Genomic DNA, 21,201 nt, shown 5'->3' on the forward strand with positions numbered 1-21,201 from the left:
GCTTCTAGGCATAAAAAAATGTCACTTGAAAATTTTATTGTATTATATGTATATATCAGGAACTAGAATTTAAATGAAGAGTAATGCCAAAACTAACGAGAGCACACGGAGTACCCAACCCGCTGTTTTTGCTCACCAAACTGCCTATGGTCACTCCATGTTAGCAACCTCACCTGCTCTACATTCAGCAGCGCTTCCACAGCAACACTCAGGTCAAGACCTTCCAGAACTTTGCCCTAAAAACTATTGGCTTTTGATATACAATTAAACGAAACTAGACAAATTAAGAGGTGAAAACCATTCCCAGTGCCCATGAACCATCCTTTGGGGTTCACTTCTCTGTAAGCCAAGCTGTAAAGGAGCAACTGCACTGAAGAAGCCAGGTTAGAAATGGAAACTGCTTCCAAAACCAACTCAACCCTTGATCTCTTTCTGGCAGCTCAGTTCTGAATGACGCAATCTCAAAAATTCATCCAGAACCGGCAGCAATCCTTTATCAGATCTGAAGTTTTGCACTTTTGTTCCATTTTGATAAAGCAAACTCCTCAAAGACATCAATCAGTGGAATCAGCAAAGTGCACATCATGGGAGATGTCATAAAACCCTCCCAAAGGAATTACTTCAAGACCTTACTACGTTCTGCTCTGACGCCGAAGCGTTGGTATTGCCAATTGCACAAAGGAAAATTAAAAATGAGGCAGCGCTCCTTATGACTTCCATACGGGAACCCGAAATCCATCCATTCCCTCCGAGTGGGCTGATTCTCCGAAGTTACTACCAGACTGCTGCCACCCGGGAGCAGCAGCCAGTAGACACACCAGTAATAAAGGCAGCTTGCCTTGCTTATTAATGAAATCAATGTCTTCGCACGGAGGTTAAAACAATTACCAGCAGCATGAGCAAGGGTGGACACGGGACAGAAACAGATTACCTTCCACCAGTTTGAAGGTCTTGAAAGAGCTAAAAGGGACCAGAGGGTCCAACCTTCCTACTTAAGCTCAACAGCAACAAGGAAAACGGACAATAAGCTAGCTAAAGACTCACAAATCCAGCAAAGTCATCTGAATGGTTAAGTTTGGACTCATATGCAGGCAATTCAAGTTGGAGATATAGTGCCTTGTTAGGGCAAGTACTGAGAAGAGAGAAACTTAATAACTTGGCCTATCTACTCTGATTTTCTGATGGATGAAAGAAACTGATGTCTCTATACCTTGCACATTAATCTTAGGTTGCTACAGCGTGAAAATCTTGAGCTGGAGACTTTGTAAAAAAGGAAAAGACCTAAAAAGAGAGTAATTAAGGAGATGAGAGGTGGTGCAGATTCCAGTTGGAATCACTTAGATTTTTATTCATGCCATGTCATAAGATTGTCGCAGTTGTCCATCTTTGCTTTTAAAGGAAAGCGTTAGGCTTCCATGAAAAAACGCACCTCCTTCCCACACGACATTCCAGGTGTCCCCAGTAAGACCAGGGAAAGGGGAGGCTTACCTCCACAAAACATTCCTAGTTTTACTTAGACAAAGACAACTTGTTTGCTTTACCACCCAGATGCCATTTTACTATCGCAGGCTCCAGATCTCTCTGCCATTTCTAGGTGGGGGGGAAACCCTACAGCGCATGGTGTGAGCTGAAGATTGCACAGATTCACCCCAGTGTCACGGTTTTCTGTGCTTTAAAAGCTATGAAGTGAAAAATAAGGATAGTCAGACCTACTGCTAACATCAAGCAATAGCAACAGAAGCCATAGCAACAAAAGCCAGCGCTGCTCTCCTCTTCTGCTGTCCTTTCCTTGCTCCTGCCGCCGTCACGCTCTCCACGGATTTCAGCCAGTCTGCGTTACTGCACTATTTGAACAGCTCATTCGAACCACTGCAATCAAGAAAACACTCAAGAAATTGCCTGCTGAAGGGTGTACGACACCACAAGTTGAGTTCAGGCTCCAGAAAACAAAAATCTCGACCAACTCGCTCCAAGATATTATGCCAACTCGAGTTCGGTTTCCACCCACTGAACTCTACAAGCCACCCTTCAACAGGGCACGAAAACATTTCAGCGACTTCCACTCCTCTCCAGCCTACACATCATGACTAATATAGAGCCACGAATGCAGAGGGATGGGGAAAATCATTAGTCTGAAAGCCACTGATAGAAAAACCAGCAAATTAATATCAATGAGTGAGTCAGACTTCAGGAAGGAAGGAAAAAGGTAACAGAATAAGCTTCTATTTAGACGCTTTTTAGCAAGAAGAATTAAAATGAACTTAATCAAGGTTCGGAATTGTGAAGGATGTTACTCACGCAGCAACATCACCCAATACAAAAGACAAGGAAGCTCACGGAATTCACTGCACCACCACAGAGCAGTCATCCTACAGCTGGACAACTTAATAAGCCAAGTGACACAGGCTGACGTACCCAGCTTAATCCAATCTTATGTTTGAGGGTCAACTGCTTTCTATCAGAGGGTACAGAACACACCCTACATAGGACATCTTTCCTCTGACTCACATAGTAACTATAGCTATAGGACTTGGTGAACCAGTGGGTTGACCTAGGGAGGAAGTCCTAAATTCCTACGTAAATCAAAGGAAACAAAACGCACGAAGCAGTTGAACAGGGTTTGGGAAGAACTGCCTGGTGTTTATTCTGCTGTCACGCTGACCACATCGGTCAAGGAGTCCTTCCTCCAAGTACTGTGGCATGGGTTTTTCAGGCCTAAACAAGAAGTTAAGAGACATACCAGTATCAAAATAAACAGTTCGGGACCAATCTCTGTGGCGCCTCGAAGCCTCTATGCAGTTTTTTTTAATAAGCCAGGACATTTGAATAGCACATGAGTAACAAAACGGAAAAAGAGAGCAAAGCCAAGAGGCAGCAACTCATCATACTTACATAACTGTATTGTCATCGACTAAGATATCACAGCCATGAGCAGGGCATGAAATGGTCTGAAAAAAAACCAAAAAGGTCATAAAAGAAACAGCATTTATCCTGTTTTTTGCATCACAAAGAATTCCAAGGCAACACACTTCACTACAATCCTCAGCAAAAACAGCACCTTGGCTCTGTCATCACGTCCCAGATGTGCCACCGTGCACAGCACGATTCCTCCCACCCGGAACAAAGATGCCTGCACTAAACTCCAAGTAGTTCCCTTCAGCTTCACCCGTGGCAAAGACTGCAGCCCCCAAGCCTTGGGTTTATTTGCAGGTTTTTTTGCTTGTTTTTTTTTTTTTTAAATTTCAGTGGGGAAGAATTCTCCCCTTTCTTTCTCCCTCCTCTCCAATACACAGAATTTCCAGAAATAAGTCACGAGGTAGATGAGGTGACATTTTACCTGTCCCATGCCTTCCTCCATTATTTTGGTAGTTAAATATTCACTCCAGCATTGCATACAGAACTTGTGTCCACACTCTAGGCCAGTAAAGTACTGCAACGACAAAGAACACAAGACATGGGACCGTTTTATCACGCGGATTCGCTCGATCGTTTCGCCCTTCCTAGTGCTGTGAAGTTCACCACATCTCTCATCCCCCACACCAAACCTGAGACGTTACTATTTATTTTGCGTCATCACCGCTGCAGAACATTGCCAATGCAGCTTTAGTCACGCTTCCAAAGCCAGATTTTAATCCCCAACCCTAGCAGCAAGGAAAGGTGTGGCTGATGTTTCCATCCTGCCTGCCCGTTTCAATCGATCCGTGTTTCGGGGGTGTGTACAGAGCAGAGCACGGCTCTCCCCCGTTTTGCTCCTGCAAACCAGGAAAATAAATTCAACGCCATCAAGCAGGTCACAGCTCTGATGACACAAAGTCTACTTTCCTTCTATTTTTCCACTTGGCTTGTGACCACAGGTGGGTGCTGCCCAGAAGTCCCAGAAAATGCTCTCCAGCTATGCACAGGCATTAATTTAGCTCCCTCTTGTACAGGAAACAGTAGGTGATCAGCGAGCAGGCGGCATTACTGCGTGAGCACTAAACAACAGGAACAGAAAGAATCGTGTACGCTTATGCTTTTAACACACATGCATAAAGTTTGCCAAGTTGCTTGGTAAACTTCCCCCTGAAACCCAGACGCTCATCAGATGAAGACACTAAAGATCCCAGATGCTCATCAGATGAAGACACTAAAGATCCCAGATGCTCATCAGATGAAGACACTAAAGATCCTAACTAGCAGGTGTAAATTACCAAATAAAATTCAATAATGATTATCTGTTGCAGACAGCAACAAGGACAACTTCATCCACGTATGCATCATCTACATGGAGTGCGTCAAGATACCATCTGGGACAGAACGGTTACACAAGGAGTGGAGAAACTAAGACTGCCGAGGAAAGACTGAAGTTAAGTTACTTTTCTCAGGTCATCTTAAAGTTATTTTATACCCAGAGCCAGGGGCAAGAACAAACTATATTTAAAACCGTCCATTCATACCACTATGGAGGTTAGTATTTGATGGCTTTGCTTTTCAAACCACCTTATGCTCTGCCAATAAAATAAAACAGGAGCTCCACCCTGAGATATCATCAACTCATATAAAACTCCATAAACAAAATAAACCTGGTTATCCTCTGTAGAACAGCCCAAAACAGCAGCAGGATGCCATTATTTAAGAAAACTAATCAAGACAGGCTGAGAGAGTTGAGGTTGTTCAGCCTGGAGAAGAGAAGGCTCCGGGGAGACCTTCCAGCAGCCTCCCAGTACCTAAAGGGGCTACAAGAAAGCTGGAGAGGGGCTTTGGACATGGGCATGTAGTGACAGGACACGGGGCAATGGCTTTGAACTGAGAGAGGGAAGATTTACATTAGATCTAAGGAAGAAATTCTTCCCTCTAAGGGTGTCGAGGCACTGGAACAGGTTGCCCATTAGAATTGTGGCTGCTCCATCCCTGGAAGTGTTCAAGACCAGGTTGGATGAGGCTTTGAGCAACCTGGTGTAGTGGAGGGTGTCCCTGCCCATGGCAGGGGGTTGGAACTAGATGGTCTTGAAGGTCCCTTCCAACCCAAACCATTCCATGATTCTATAGTAAAAGGAGAGAGTCCATTTTAAGAAAACAATGTTCTGCCAAAAACACTTTCTTCACCATTAGAGACTCAAGATCAGAGCCACCACATCATCCACGTCGTTCATCTGACACTGGCGTATCTCCTGGGTTACGCTCGTCTTTCAGTGCTACAGCACTCGGATTGCGCAGCGAAGGTGCTGCTTCTTCCCACGGCCTCACCACTGCGTGATTCACGCTCGTCCGGCACTTCTGCCAACAACAGAGGCACAGGTTCGGACCCGAGGCCTGGAAAGGGGCTGTGATGCCGCAGACAGCGGGCTCCACTCTGCCTGCCCTTCCCACTTACCACCAGCAGCAGCAGGATGGTGAGACCTGACCTCACCAGGCAGTGAGGAGACAAGTGAGCTGAGCATCTGACTTTATTCCAGCTGAAAATAGAGACACCCACCCAAACTTTGATTTTCTTTTGTTCCAGAGAAAGCAAGAGTGGTGTGTCCTGTCAGTACCATGGCTCAAGGAGAGGGGAAGCTGACAGCTACGGGGTGCCCAGGTACACCAAGACTGAAAAAAAAAAAAAACCCTACCTTCCAATTTTTTGAACCATTACTGAGGTGGTTAACCAGGTATTTATGCTGCTGTGGCCAAGTGATGTCCCCTGGAGATGCCGGGTTATGGTAAAAGAGCCCCAACATCTGTAACTTCTGGGACACCAACAGCACACAGCACTGATTTTTCCCAGAATTACGGTTTCTCCCCATGTGATGGGACAAGGTGGATCATCCTTTAATGAACCTAAGCATTCCTGCAGCAAGCACACACCAGGAAGCACCACGGAACACAGGTAAGCACATACCTTCATTTAAGACACATTTCGGCCATTTCAGGCAGCGAAAAGATTTGCTAAACACTCCCATAAAAAGGCAGCCACCCCACTTCCTCCCGGGGTGCAAAGAATTCAGAGCATCTTTCAACTCCTTTCTTGACTTTGAGGGAGTTCCCAATTATTTTTGGCCAAGCTGTCAGCAGATGTCAAGGGAGCAAGCGAAAAGGCCAACACAAAACCACCAAGCATAAAGGGTAACCAACTTCTGAAGTAGGACGTTATTGCACGGGACAGCTCTGCTTTCACCCTCTCTATCCTCATCACCTACTTTTCTTGCGACAGCAGGTGCTGGCAGCAACATGCTGCCATTCAATACCTGTCCCTGATCTTCTGGTAGCACCAAACTGATCAAAGAAGGGATTAGCTGCTCCATGACAGCCTCACTCAGGCTTTCCCTACTTTCAGTAGTTATGGCAGCACCCATAGACTAAGTCATCCGTGTGTCCCTAGCACGAACAAACAAACAGTTTGGACGACAGGACAATGTTCCCCAAACACTTCCACCCCGGGAGCCACGCTCTCAAGCGGGATCTGAAGGGCAAGATGCAAGAGAGGAGGTGGGCAAAGTCAAAACCCTCTCAATTCCTGCCTTCACTGATAAGGGTTTCACCTGAAATAACTACTGGGACTTGACACTGGTTCATGGAGACCTAGAGGGTCAAAAATATCTCCCTTAAGTTTTCAAATCATCAGGGTACAGGCTGCCAGGACAGCATCAAATGCCTCATCTCGTAGGTGCTTCCCAAAAACTTCAAATCACAGTTCTTCAGAGATGACTGAAGAGCTATAAAGACTCTGTATTTGCCCTTGCACGTGCTTTACAAAGCAGACAAACTCCACCTGCAATGACCCCACGAGAGGGTGAATATTGAAAACTCTCACATTCCTGTAATAGCTGAACATTGTAAAATTTCTTAACAGGTACTACTCCAAACTCCCAGCTTTCTGGAGGTTGAAAGGGGCTCACAGAAAAAAATACAGCTTTTTCTAAGGGGAAAAAATAAAAACTGGTCATTGCAAGATGATTTAAAGGCTGAGATTTTTAGGTTAAGTATTTAACATATCCTATAATTTCTAATTCACACTGGCCAAAACAGCTTCAAACCAGATTTCAAACCAGATGGCTTACAGTCACCTTAGAGACACTACAGCCTTTTAAAGAAGAAACCATAAATATTAATTTTCCTATATGTTCCAACTTTTATATATGATTAAAGAAATAACAGAGAGGTTCCACTCTGTTGTTTCTTGACTTAATCAACACTGACGATTTAGAGACACCTCTGCTCACTTGCAACATCTCACCACTCCAGCTAAGAAACTGTTCTTTAATAATGGGGCCATTACTATTTTTAACATTCTATTTGAACTACAAACCCACGAAGTATTGGTGTGCTTTGTGTGGTTCTTTCAGTGGCCAGAAGGCTGCTTTCCTTCCAGGCATATCCCCAGCCAGAGGAAAGGCCTGTCCATTGGGAGCACTGGGCATATCGTTCCCACCCAGCACAGCAACTACGCTAAAAAGCAGGAGAACAATGTATTAAAAACATGAAACTTGAATTTCAAGTTTCCAGGAGGACCTTTTCCGGAGATAAAAATCAAAATTATTTCCTTACTACCCAACATGGAAAGTCTACAGTGATGAAACAGCAAGAGTTTAGAATAAGGTAGAGGGCTAGACAAGCTTCTCAAGCTCGTCTTTCTTCTTCAAAGCACTTCTTCATCCAAAGCAAGCAACGATTCTCCATCACAGCTATTCTCTAAAAAGGAACACGGTGCACACAAGGCTTTAAAGGAGACGCACGATGTCTTGTGGCCACTGCTCAAGAGCAATAGTGATCGCAACACCGAGGATCTCGGCTGCTTTGCTCTGCCTGCTCCAGAGCAAGGAAAAGGCTCCCAGTCAGGCTGCTTGATTTCGAGGCTACTCATAAAACCCAAGGCTCATAATGGTTTCCATTCTTGCTGAAAAGCGAGCTCATAAAACACAGCCAGAGCAAGAGTGGGAGCCTTATGTAAGGGCTGCTCTGCTCTTTAAAGGTCAGGCAGACGTTAACGGTGTTCTGGAGGGTCAGGACAGCTCCACCAGGAACGGCAAGTTCCAGTCAAGGAAGAATTCCTCACGTATGTCAGCACCGAGCCTTTGGGCAAAGTCACAGATGGATTCTCATGTTTGAGCTTTTCTACCAATCCTATTTTCTTCCAGGATCTCCCATGGAAAGATATTCCAGGATCTCCCATACCATCCTGCCCCTGGAAAGTCACAGCAAGTTGCTCGCCTGGACAAAACACAGCAGAAGTCTGGATTTCCAGTTAGCGTATCAAAAAAGTTTGGTATTTGTGAATAGCTACCAATAAAAAATAATAAAGAAGCACCATCACCAATCTTACCACAAACCAGAAGATTATTTCAGAGCCCCAGCAAGCACTTCTACCCTGACCTTCGATTAAAAAAAAAAAAAAAAAAGCATTGCACAAACACAATAAAGAATCAAAGATTCCACATTGGTTGTGTGCTCTGAACAGCACAGCTTTATTTTATTTCTAGTCCTACTCAGTTTTAGTGTAGGCTTTCTACCTTGACTATTTTGCATCATTATTTACTATTTTTATAAGCTGTTTTCTGTCTTGTCATTCTATTTAAGTAAGTCTCTTTGCCCGGCATGCTTTCCAAATATTTTTTCTTTTAGGTATCATTTATTTGCAGGTCTCAATTGGTATCTGACCTTTGTGGGGAAAAAAAAAAAAAATCACTTGATTTACCACTTGCTTTTTTTCCCCCCAAGAACTTCACTATGCCGCTCCCCAGACCCCAGCATCCTCAAAGGTTTTTCACAGAAAGGATAATCATTTCATTTGAAATACAATCCCATTTCGGGTAAATAAATACTGTTTGAGGTTTGTTTTAAAAAAAAAAAGTCTGTCAAACCACACAGGAAGAATTAAAGATGATAACACATAAAGCACTACGTAATTCTGTGGTCCCCCACCGCGCTACTTGGATCAGCTGCAGCACACAAGACAAGGTTTATTGCATCAAGACACAACCCGGAACACCGTTTTTTATGCATCTACTACAGATCAGAAGATTCAACGAAAAAACTGAAGTCTCAGTTTCATTTCAAAGGCTTTTTTAAAGTACTGTTGGAGAAGTCCTTCCAGACTTCTGCTCGGAACGTGAGGTTTCAGATAGCAAAGTTGGGGGAGTTACTGCTCAGACAGCAGCAGGTACTCACCGAGTTTGGGTAGTTCAGATAGCAGATCTGACAAGGCATATCCTGGGCCGATGACCTTGTGTTCATCTGGCGCGTTCGAGACTTTTTACTTGGATTAATTACATGACACTCTGCAAAGAGCTTCTCCAAGTTGCCATCGAAGTACCTGCGTAACACACAGGAGAGAATGAAAATTTAACCCCCTCCCCTGTTAAGTCATTTTTCCAATTCTGTTTGGGAGTTAAACGGACAAAGACGGTTTTAGTATTTCAAAAAACTCACACATCCACTCCTTTTAACAAACTCTTCACTCATGTAACACAACATGGCCCTGACCAGAGGTGGATATTAAGACAACTACATCATTTCAGAGATTTGGGCTTGAATCGCACGCTCCCGAAAATTCAAGTACCTTTAATTCTTCAGCTGCATTTTGAGCAATTCATGATTCTCCATAGTGATTGCTTTGCATTAAAACTCCAGGACAAGAAACTAGAGCAAGAATGTCTTACTTTGCAGTCCTGGTATCAGGACACTTTCCTAAAGCACAGATTTGATGCCCTCACGTTCAATTCAAAGCTTTTCAGCTTAAGCCTTGCGTTTTTCCCTAATATTCTAATCACTAATATGCTAAAGAGGGGTCAGAAAGCAGCAATCAGTCACGGTTCATGATTCAGCAGGTCCCTAGTTCCTGTACTACATGTTTTCCTCCATGTACTCAGTCTACATTGAGCGTGTCCCAAAGAGGTCCTGACTTCAATGTTGGCACTCCCTCCTCTGATCTAAGGAGAAATGCATCAGCAAAGTGAGACACTTGCTTGGTTCACCTGATGGAGCACTTATGCATGGTCACTGATCTCCAATTAAGGCAGCCACAAGACACTTGAGTCATCTCCAGTTTGGGAATGACTACTGCTGGCTCTGGCCTCCATCAGATCAAGACTCTGATCTCCAGTTAGACCAGTCTTCAGTTTCACACTAAGCACCATGCCCACGTCCAAAGCCTGCAAGAGAGCTAATGCACAGTCCACCAAAAGGATTTTGGGCCAAAATCCTAGCCATTTGAGGATCTTTTGTCTCCAGTCAATCCAAGATATTTTAACAGCCTCCTAAGAAAATAAAACTCCAGGTTTACAATGCTTCCAAAGATTAGGTATCTCATGGAAGGGAGGATGCAAAATTGGTTGGTGGGGACATGAGAGACCACTGTTTCGCATTCCCTTAACGAGACTAGTTTACAGTCTGCTCTTCACCTTGGTGAGAAGGACCAGATTTGAAAGAACTATGAGTAGGCAGGTCAGCCTCCTCCCAGGATCAAGACACCACACAGGTTTCTCCAGCAGCTGCAAAGAACTAATCAAATCTGATAATTAACCAGCTAACCCTGCCCGCACGTACATCTCCCATTCAATGCCAGTAAAGCAGTCATTCCCCTTCAACCTCATCACTGTCAGCAAGTTAAATCCACAGAAGGTGGCACCTACCTAGGAAAATCCCCCACATTTGACCGTAGTGCAGTCACTTAGCACTTAAGACGAGCAAATTTACTCCCAGTAGACAGGTGTCCCTGTAGCTAAGCACACAGGCAAGGCTGAAGTTAAAGAGCCTTTAGAGGGCACATATTTAAACTCAACACAAACCAGACCAACAAAAAAAATCTGCTGTCTGCCAACAGATACAAGAGAACCAAGTCCTTCTGCTGGGGAAAGAAGTTATAGGTGTCCCAAAAATCTGGGCCTAGGCCAGGTACACAACATCTAACCAAACCTCCTCCAGCTAGATGATCTTATCGCACAGTATTCCCAAAAAGTCCCAAATCCACAGCAGCTCTTTTACCTCATGACAAGACTTAGGGTTAAAAGGATTAATTTCCCTAATGGTTCATATGTTTCTTGACACAGTTCACACACTTGAGATGCTAATTTTCAAGATGCTGGATTTTGAAGGTAGCGGTGAATTCTGGCACTGCAGCATACACGAGGCTTTGCCACTGTTCTTCAATGTTAGCTCAGGGATTTAACTCAACCAAGTTATTTTGTTTGCCTTCAGGATTACTTGTATCTAGAAAATTTTAGCAAATGAATTCCGTGCAGTCCCATCATAGGCAGTATTTGTTTTTTAAAGAGTCAGGGATAAATATTAACTCCACAAAAGGTTTCCAGCCTTCGAATCGTTCTTACATGCAGCACGATCAGTGCAGGACACCCTCCGTTTGAAAAGAGCAGGCAAACAGTTGGGTGGGATGTTTGCAAAGAAAACAGTTTTTAAGACAAATGCTATGATGCAACTTGAATACTGGCATTCCTGGTCAGCTAAATGCTTATGGAAATACCAGAGATATTTGTAATGGTGGGCTGGTTTTTAAGGGTGCGTATCCACATCAGGAACTTGACTTCACTACTTCAACCAAAGAGTTCAGTTTTTACAATATCTCTGCAAAAGCCACTCTGAGTCACAAGACCTACTGCCCTACACCAAGAAGCATGGACAGAAAATCACCAGCAACTACTTTTCACCTGGAATTACCTATCATCTCCAAATTCCAACAGGTAACTCACTCAGAACAACCGTTTCCTTCCCAGGCTTTCAGTAGTTTCCCCAATAACAGAAAATAAGTGATGTGACATCATGTGTTTCTCAGGGCTAAAGGCCAGTGATAAAGGTAACTCATATAAAACACGGATTGGAGTCCTTAACCAATTCCAACATTTCCAAAGCACCGATACACTGCAAAGCACCAAGAGCTTGCATTTTGGTGCAAGAGCCACGGCCCATATTAAACAGTTTCCATCTCAGAAGTGCCTGGTCTCTCCTACACTCACGCAGGAGAAATGAAAAATGAGGCAGCTGAGACAGCCAGGGCCATGTAGAGGAGGAAGAAAACACAAATTTAAGAAAAAAGGCTAAGTTTCACCTTTTTAACTCTGCAGCGCTGTTAGTTCTTACAGCATTCACTCTGCTCTTTGCGATTGTCACTTGTAAACCTCACCAGTGTCGAGCAGAAACACGGTACCAGGTATTCGTCCTTCTCCAGATTGGGCCCATAAGCTGTTTTCCTTTAATGCTTTTCCTTCCTTTGCTGTGCCAGGATGCTCTGAGCAGGCAATTTTTGCCACTATTTGCACATGTCTCAGACTTAAAATCGTGCCGTAACTGGGCAGCAAGGAAACTGGAACTCTAGAAAATGCAGAGGAAAACCTGGATGTTCCTGAAAATACACAGCTGCAATGGATATTCCGGAGTAAAGTCCAACATCTCTCCAACTGCTCCACTGCTTCTTAAACAAACACACCGAGGGCCCAGTCAAAAGACTATTCCAGTTCCTTGGATGGTTAGGAACAACTCTTAATTCCAATTACCACGTCTTTTTCTCTACTTGTTCAAGCATCAACATAGACAACCCATTTAAGATGATCTCCCTTTGCTCCTTCCGTGCTCTTCCATCAAAGGATTCACAGGCAGCAGCTGTAGCACCCTTTTCCAACACAGCAGATAAGCTTCTCGCTTGACATTTCTTCACTTCCATCCCAGCAAACCACCTTGATCACTGGTTTCCATTTCTATTCATCCTTCTTGAACTCAAGGAGGCCAAACCAAACGCAATCCTGGTTAAAATTTCACTACAATCTCATACAATTTCACCAACATTTCTTCTGCACATCTAATGCATCTCAAACAACATCTACCTTTCTCCAGAGCTCCTTTTCCATCTCTCGTGACGCTTTGCACCACTTCCACTGCTAACATCCTCCCAGCTGCCTGCTTTTTTTCCTATATGACATCTGGATCCTCCCCTGAACCAAACGCCTCCAAACAGATTTGTGCCAAGACATTCATTAACACTAACAAACATTCGTCCCAAAATTAACCAATAAGGGACTTACTAATAGGTTCCATCTAGTCTGCTACTTCCTTTTTGAGCAAAGTAACTCCACACACACCATACGAAGAGCTGAACCCAATGTATGCTATATTTTTTGTATCATATAGTTGGCATGTCAGCATCTCTGCTGTGAAACGTGGGAGAAAAATTCTTTAATTCCCTCCTCGCTTCCATCACAACTCCAGGGGTTTTGATTTTGCTCCTCAAACCATTTCACAAAGTCTACTTAAGAGTTCTTGGTAGCTCGGTCCTTATTTTCATCTTCGTGAGGAGCACAGCACCTTTAACAGGTCTTAATTCCTCTGCCCTCTTCTCCCTTTGCGATGCAGATCCTCTAATTCTGACACTTCAGAAATGTTATGGTCTATTCAACCACCATGAGACTCTCTGCTCAACGCAGCTGACTAATCGAACGACTCATTCTATTAGTTTATCAAAATTCATTCTCTTCTTACCACGGTCCAAGTTGCTTCCTCTGCTACTTTAAAATGAACAGACACACGAGTGAATTATTTTCACGACTTTCTATAATTTCTTCACTGCTTACCAACACCAAGTCCATAATAGCATCAAGTCTTTTTGGCAGAGGGATCAAGCTGTCAGCTTCTTGATTCCCTCAAAATTGCCTCCTGCTGTTGGTAACTGCCTAATCACAATTTCCTAGACATAATCAAATCCTATCCAAGGGAGTATCGAAGATAAAAAGCCTTTTCAATGCAAAAAAAAATGCTTCTAGTACACACTTGGAGATATTTACTTTAATGAAAGAGCATTTGTGAAAGTCAGAGAACCAGTATGCTCGCAGTTAAAGATATCTTCACACCAAAAAGCCTGCCATACGCAATTTTTCACCTGTTTGGCCTCTGCTGAATAGCGTTAGGCACTTCTCTGCCCAAAGGAAAGCAGACAGCCAGGCACCTGCAGAGAGGAGTCAGACCCTGACTGCAAGGGGAAGAGGCCATCTGGGCTAGCAGCCAAGCGACCGAGGCCATCCTGGCATCTCTCTGCTCAGAGGGAAGGTGGACATGTGGCCACCAAGATAAGCACCTAGGAGGGATTGCAGTATCTCTGTACTCCAGGGATTAAAGCAGGCCTTTGGTTACATGCTGAATTACTTTTTTTTTTTTTTTTAATAAAAGATGACCAGGGGAAGGCACACAAAGCAGGAGAGCTGCATTTTCGTCTCTTCTTCATGAGTAGGTTCATCCCCAAAGTTCTCCTCAGAGAGGCTATCAGCCATGGTAAAATTGGCAGGTAATCAAGAGAAGTTATAAGCCAAAGCACTTCCTTCACCTATTTCTGAGGTCACCTGGTCAATCTGCACCTGCTAGTCTCCTGTCTCTATTAACCAAGCTTGTGAAACAAAGAAAAACATAATACTTAACATCTTTCATCTCCAAAACACGTGTGGCACATCAGAAGCTGCACTCAAGTACTTCCTCCAGCACCCACTTCCATCCTACAAACAAATCCACCTCAAAACACCAATTTGGCTTTTGGACACAGTCGAGTAATTAGTGTTTCACCAGTGGACAAGGCAGTTTTTCAATTGTGGCTATTACTTCATTATAAGTGGAACAAATACCTGTAACATATCTGCCCTCTTAATAACGCCACGCAATTACTCCATGACGAAGCTAACAAAGACAATAATAACTCACTTATTAAAAATACGCATAACAACGTTAAAAAAAAAGCACACAGAGGCTTTCACGTTTTAAAAACATGGAAATTTTCATCTCGCAGGCTCAGACCTCAAACTCAACACTTATCAAAAAATAAAGAGCACTTGGATTATCTGCTTTACTCCAGGCGACGTTCGATACGACTGCCTGTCAGGTCATGCTGACTCACGATGAACGAAGGTAAACCAGAAACTGGCTGGGCACTGTAAATACAAGCCATTAAGCAACTGAGTTCAAGCTCTGACTTGATGTGAAATCAAGCACCAAAAATCACACCTGAACGCTACATCTCAGCAAGCATTAAATCCACCCAGACTGCAGGCAACAACAGGAATTTCCTGGGAAGCGTTCCTGATGGGTATTAGCAGGAAAAGAGGCCAAATTTATACCAGTTCCACTGTTTAAGAGTCCCCCAGGAAAAAAAAAAAAAAATATGCGTGTGCCTCCAACACCATTGCAGAAGATGGATTCCCTTGGTGGGAAGCAAGGCTGTCATGTGAGTGCTTTTACTCAGGACCTGTACGTGGTGCAATAGCAGCACGAGCGGATGCTCCGGCCCCGGGTTCAAGCCGCACGGTGACGGGTGCACACAACAGGCAAGTCAGAGTGCAAGTTCGGCTATTAGCGAGCTGGAGACTTCAGACACAAGACTTTTTTTCAGGGGGGTCAGACACTGAAGACATAGTGAATAAGTGTTATTTTCAGGTAAAAATGTAAGTTTGGGGTTTTTTTCACCCTTAAAAAGTAGTGTTGACATCTATTTTTTTGCCTGATCAGCGCATGTCTTTTCACCTCACCACGAATGCTTCCCAGTGTGTTTCCAGCTCACTTACACTAGTACCACGCTGCAATACGGTTTGCTGGACATACAAAAAGTGATCTCCGTTTCGGAATAACCAATCCTAAATTTGGGCTTAATAAGCTTGTTGTGTTTGTCTAGACAAGAACCACCTCTATTCTAGCGAAAAGAGGTGATGTGTAGCTGGCTTATGGCATCATTTCCAGCTCCATCACTACTTCAAACTGATTGTTTTGGAGTCTGGCTGCTTAAGTGACCAGCCACCTCCCACCCTTGCCTTCATCTACTACTGCAGCAATCCCAAAATTTTCTTGAATGCTACAAACCGGCTCTCAGCCTCTTCCTCAGCCTCCCACTCGTGCTTTAACACAGCTGAGCGTCGCAAAGGGCTTCATGGAAGCTATGGGGTGCAGAAGTGACAGAAAGTAGCAGCAGCTACTTCAGAGAAAAATATTTTAGTGTTTTTCTAATACAACAGGACATCAGTCAGCATCAAAATTGTCACTAGCGTGCAACAGGTCTGCATAAGCAAAGGTCACGTATTATATTACTCACACGGGTAATCCTGTAGCATTAAGATAAGTATTTTAATGAATATTTTCCAAGAGTAAGTGTTTACCTGTAGACTTTGTAAATATTTACGTGTAAAGTGTTTTGGTTGGAAACTGTGAAAGCCTGACCAACAATACCTCACATACAAGTGGCTGACACCTCCCTTTGAAAAAACCCACAGCCCATTTTTTTTTTTTTTTTTTTAAAATGGATGGCAGCCTTAATAAACAAGCTTTCAGTGAGAAGGGAAAACACCCACTGAACAAAAGGGATGACATTTCAGGACACTTATGTAGCAGAGGTATCTGAAAATGAGATGGAGGTAGCCAAGCACAGTGAACTTTAGCCTGACCTAAAGAACCAGCAAAAGAAACTAAAATACAAAGTGAACAGATACACTTTCTAGAGAAGGAACTAAATCAGAATGCTTAACAGTTGTAGTCAGAGTTAAATAGCCTCAATGTGACTATATTTTTAACACAAAGCTTTCGCACTTTCAACGTTAACTAAAAGAGGTCAATCTCAGGAAAAGCAAGCAAAGACTAGAAAGCTTTAAAAAAAATACAATCACATCAGAAAAAAAAAGAAAAAAATCTAGGCCAAACAAAACAGAAGATACCTGAGCACCATCACTAACTGAAAACGTTACACAAAGGGGGCTAAAGGCGTCCTAATTCCATTCTCCCAGGACAGCAGAAATATTTAAACTCCAAACCTATCTTCTAGCAGATGGAGAATCTGTTGCTCTTCCACACTTGCACCCTGAGTTACAGAGCACCAAACTACAGGGCTCAGCACAGAGCACCAATGGGCTGTTACATGGCATTTCTCAAAAGTAAAGACCATAAAAAACAGTAAGTCCCTGTACTGCCTTTACGGTTCCTTCTGGTCCAGATTAATTCTCCCCCAGCTTCTATAAGTAAATGGAATTCCCCAGCTCCCTCACACTCCCTTCAACAGCAACACTGGCATGGAATAAAACCAAACAATGCATTACCACTGCAGCTGGATTTGGCCTCCTCTGTAAAATAATGAACTATAAAAAGTACCTTTACCAGCAACATTCCCCAAGAGCAGGGAATGAAAGATGAGAAATAACCATAAAATGCTGTGCTCTGAAAGGGAGGGAAAGACAAAATTCAAGTCATAATTTACATACACATGCTAAAGAAAACATAGAGTTGCAAAGATGAAGACAAGGCAGATAAAGTTTGCCAGTACCCTTTATCAGTCAAGAACAATTTAGTCTTGACAAGACTAAGGAATAAACATGTCAGGAAGATGCATGCTGGCACGACATAGCACCTCTCCTCTGAAGAAGGCTGAGAGTTGGGGTTCTACAGCCTGGAGAAGAGAAGGCTCCAGGGAGACCTTCTAGCAGCCTTCCAGTACCTAAAGGGACTACAAGAAAGCTGGAGAGGGGCTTTGGACAAGGGTGTGTAGCAACAGGACATGGGGCAATGGCTTTGAACTGAAACAAGAGGAGATTTTGATGAAATCTAAGGAAGAAATTTTTTACTTTAAGGGTGGTGAAACACTGGACTAGGTTGTCCAGAGAAGCTGTGGCTGCCCCATCCCTGGAAGTGTTCAAGGCCAGGTTGGATGAGGCTTTGAGCAACCTGGTGTAGTGGAGGGTGTCCCTGCCCATGGCAGGGGGGTTTGAACTAGATGATCTTTGAGGTCCCTTCCAACCCAAACCATTCTATGATTCTATGACATGCAAGAGCAGCTAAACCCAAACTCAAAACAGTTTCAAGATAACAAGAACCTGTTCCTGCTTGCTTTTTTTCCTGAGCCTGTGTAAACGCTGTGCCTGTATGTGTTCAAATTGGAAGGCATCCCGTCCTCCGACAGCCAACTAACTTCCAATACTTCTTTGAAGTCTAATAGGTATTAACAATACCAAAACAAGGAGTCACCCTTAGCTGCTAAAGGGGGAACATTTAGAGCTTACACAAGAGATTCTCCTGCCACATGTTGTGCATTCGTCCATCCTCACATTAATCCGATAATAAACATTTCTCACAGGTCTGAAGTAAAACGTGGCTGCGTGCTAAGATGGCTGCTTACCTCTCCATCAGCTTCTCTTTATCCCAGTTGAAATGGCTAAGCAGTATTCGAGTGATAGTCGCTGGATTCTAGAGAAAGAAAAGAAAAATAATAAATAACTGAGTAACTGCTTGACTGAGTTGGTAAACTAAACATCAAGCGGAGTTTTGAATAAGCAAATGGGGAAATCGAGGTGTCTGAAAACATAATCTGTGCAGACAATAGATGTGAACTCACATATACCGGAAAAGAGTTTGACTTGATAGATACAAAAATAAAAAAAAAACCCTCTATAAAGCAAAATGTTTATATAAAAATCAGAATATGGTTGAAGACTTAAGGAACAGGGTAGTTATTGCTACCACAACAGATGCTTAAGTGCCAACATCCCCACGTCCAGCGTGCTTACACAATGTAATCCCAAGGTGTCCGTAAAACGCAGGAAGAGCTGATTGCCATCTGTCCTACCTGCTTTTGCCACAACCTCCACGCTATTTGTGGAATAAGAATACTCCCTGTTTGTCCCAGCCCCAACTACCAAAACACTTGAGCTGAAAACTCTCACAGAAAGTAACTGGCTGCCAGTGTAAGATGACAATGTCCTTTCAGGTCCCTCAGATGTTCCTTGAAGCATCCCGAGATCCAGAAAATACCATGCACTTATATAACTATGGAAAGAAACGCAGCCTAGAAAGGTCAGAAACAGGGTGGAAAATAAAAGCTGATTTTCACTTGTGTAAAAGTTTCTCTTCCAACTAAACCTGCATCATCAGCAAAGGGTTTGGTTCTATGAGTCGAGAAACATAACAAACCCTACGGCTTCTGTTACGCCCCAGAACCCAAATCCAACTCTCCGGGCTCAGTTTCAGAACCATTTACATGCAACAGAGGCAAGAGCGAGCGCCCTGAGTGTGGTTATGTGTACTTTGCCATTTGACACCAAAATGGAAGTTTGCCTTAGGGCAAATTTTCAGCAGACGCTCCGAAGCTGTTGAAAAGTAGGACATGAACTGGCAATGTGATTTTTCTGCGCCCGCGGGCTACAGCTACAACTCGAAGCTGCCAAAAGCCAGTGCTGCCACCCAAAGCAGTGATCCCACCCCATCCTCACCCTGCACTCACCCACCCATGCTACTACAGCCATCTCATGCTGCAACGCTGCAAATTACTGGCTTGGAAATGGACCTTTTTTTCCTCTTTTCCTTGTTTTTTTTTCACTGAACCAGTTCCTCCAATCTGTTCGATTGCCTGACCACACAAACAGCTGCATTAGCACAAGGGAGAGGGCAGGAGGGGACAAGCAGGACAGCATCTTTTCAGCAGTGACACCAACAAAATGTTCACTGAAATAAAGCCTTGGCACCAAAATATAAACATAAAGAACTAGACTTGCAGCTTATACTATAAAAAGTGACACTCCTTTTCCTTTGCAGTACGTTCTTACTCCTCTTAATGCCAGCACAGCTTGTTTAAGGTTAAATTAAGAAATTTTTCCGGCTTAAAAAGCCCATGTGAACAAAAGCAGCTTTAGAAAAGTTAAGACCAGATCCCTGATCCAGTCCATGTGGAGCCCCATAAACAGCTGGGACGGCAAATCTGCTACACAGTATGGAGCAGAAAAACCAGAAACCAGTATTGCCAAACACTCTGTATTGTGAAAACACAGCTCCAGTCCATCTTTGAACAAGTCTCCCAGGACACATGGATCCAAGCTCCTAACTGTAATAACAAGACAAGGTGCTTGGCTGACAACCACTTGCAACTGGCCATTCCGAAACAGCAAGGGAGCATCCCAGCCTGGCAGGAATTGGGATAACAACAGCTTTCAGGTAGATTTACCCATTTCCTCGCATCGAAAGCAGCGCCGGTGCAGCTCCAGGACAAGCTGGACTAGCTTGCTGCTCTGATGGGACTTATTTTCCCCTTTCTTTGTAGCTCTCAGCCAAAGCAGCGAGCTGATACATCTCGCTGTACAACTGCAACGTGGATACACCAAGTATATAGCCAGAGGCCAGGGTGAGAGGCTCTTCAGACAACAGGATGGTCTTTCCATGGTTTCTATCTCCTACAGAGCTGCATCCGCACTTTTTGTCCTGGCAGTGGGGCCGACAAGTGCTCTGCCTGGCCAACACCGCTCAAGTTGCCGCAGCCATGTGGAAATCATGCTAAACCAGCATGGAATCCCATTTAACAGAGAAGAAAAGAAAAGAAAAAATAAAGTCAAGAAAAAGCCTTCCAATAGCATCAATCCCCAATCCAGCCCGGCGGTGCAGAGCAGACAGAGGGGAGTAATGACTCAAACTGTTTCAAGTCAGGCCTGCCACCAAGAGCAGTGGGAATGTAAGGGTCTCCTTCACCAAAAGGCTACTCCAGCTTCAGGCAGGACTGCAGCCTCTTTCAGGGCCTCAGTTTTTGATCTTTCCAGGTTACTTTGTATTCAGGTCTTCGCAACACCTCTTCTGTAATTCTACCTGTATTATGTACCAGTACCTACAGGAGTTCGTAACAGCACACGTAAACACACGTGATTCCTTAGAGCAAATCAACCAAAGACGAAAATATACTTCAGTAAACAAATTGATCTTATCTCTAGATGATCTTGGTTACGATACCAGCTCCTTGTAATCAGTACAACTTTTTTTTAAAAAAAAAGTTTCCATGGTACAGTGCATGTCTTGCCTCTAACTAGGACATCTCCTGCTAAACGTAGCAGGCAGATAACACGTAGAGGTTTCTCCAGGTAATCCTTCCAGCACCTTCACGTCTGTAAACCCATCACTTGAGCCTCTCACTCCTGCCATGCTCTAGAGTTACAAAAGAGTTTCAGGCAGTGAAGTATGTAGCTCTTTTCAAACACAAAGATTCTTCACTCAGCCCAGAGATCTACCAGATGTATAAAGGAACAGTATTTTCTTAATTTCTCAAGCAATGGCATTAAGAGAGCTTTAGAGCAGCCTAAAGTCTTGTCCTACCTTCTGCTACAGCCCACTTGGCCACTGTATTAAGGCTTCTGCGAATACCTATTAATCACTTAAGAGGCTAAGAGGCAACTGAGGCAGTGGTCTCTGGCTGACTTTTGTTGTTAAAGACGACAGACAGGTTTCCCCTGTATTAATTAAGTTATGCTG

The 21,201-nt window shown here is 43.7% G+C and overlaps 1 protein-coding gene across 1 annotated transcript in view; it reads right to left on the minus strand.

Moving 5' to 3' along the window:
* ARIH1 (ariadne RBR E3 ubiquitin protein ligase 1) overlaps positions 1–21,201 on the minus strand; it is a 64,222-nt gene that overhangs the window by 20,164 nt on the left and 22,857 nt on the right. The window contains exons 2-5 of the mRNA XM_086620287.1: positions 18,095–18,162; positions 9,127–9,271; positions 3,338–3,430; positions 2,893–2,948 (exon numbers count right to left, since the gene is read on the minus strand). Coding sequence (XP_086476413.1) covers positions 2,893–2,948; positions 3,338–3,430; positions 9,127–9,271; positions 18,095–18,162 — 362 coding nt within the window. The remainder of the gene's footprint in view (positions 1–2,892; positions 2,949–3,337; positions 3,431–9,126; positions 9,272–18,094; positions 18,163–21,201) is intronic.

Source organism: Tauraco erythrolophus, chromosome 14, assembly GCF_009769465.1.
Source record: "Tauraco erythrolophus isolate bTauEry1 chromosome 14, bTauEry1.pri, whole genome shotgun sequence".
Classification (NCBI taxonomy): domain Eukaryota; kingdom Metazoa; phylum Chordata; class Aves; order Musophagiformes; family Musophagidae; genus Tauraco; species Tauraco erythrolophus.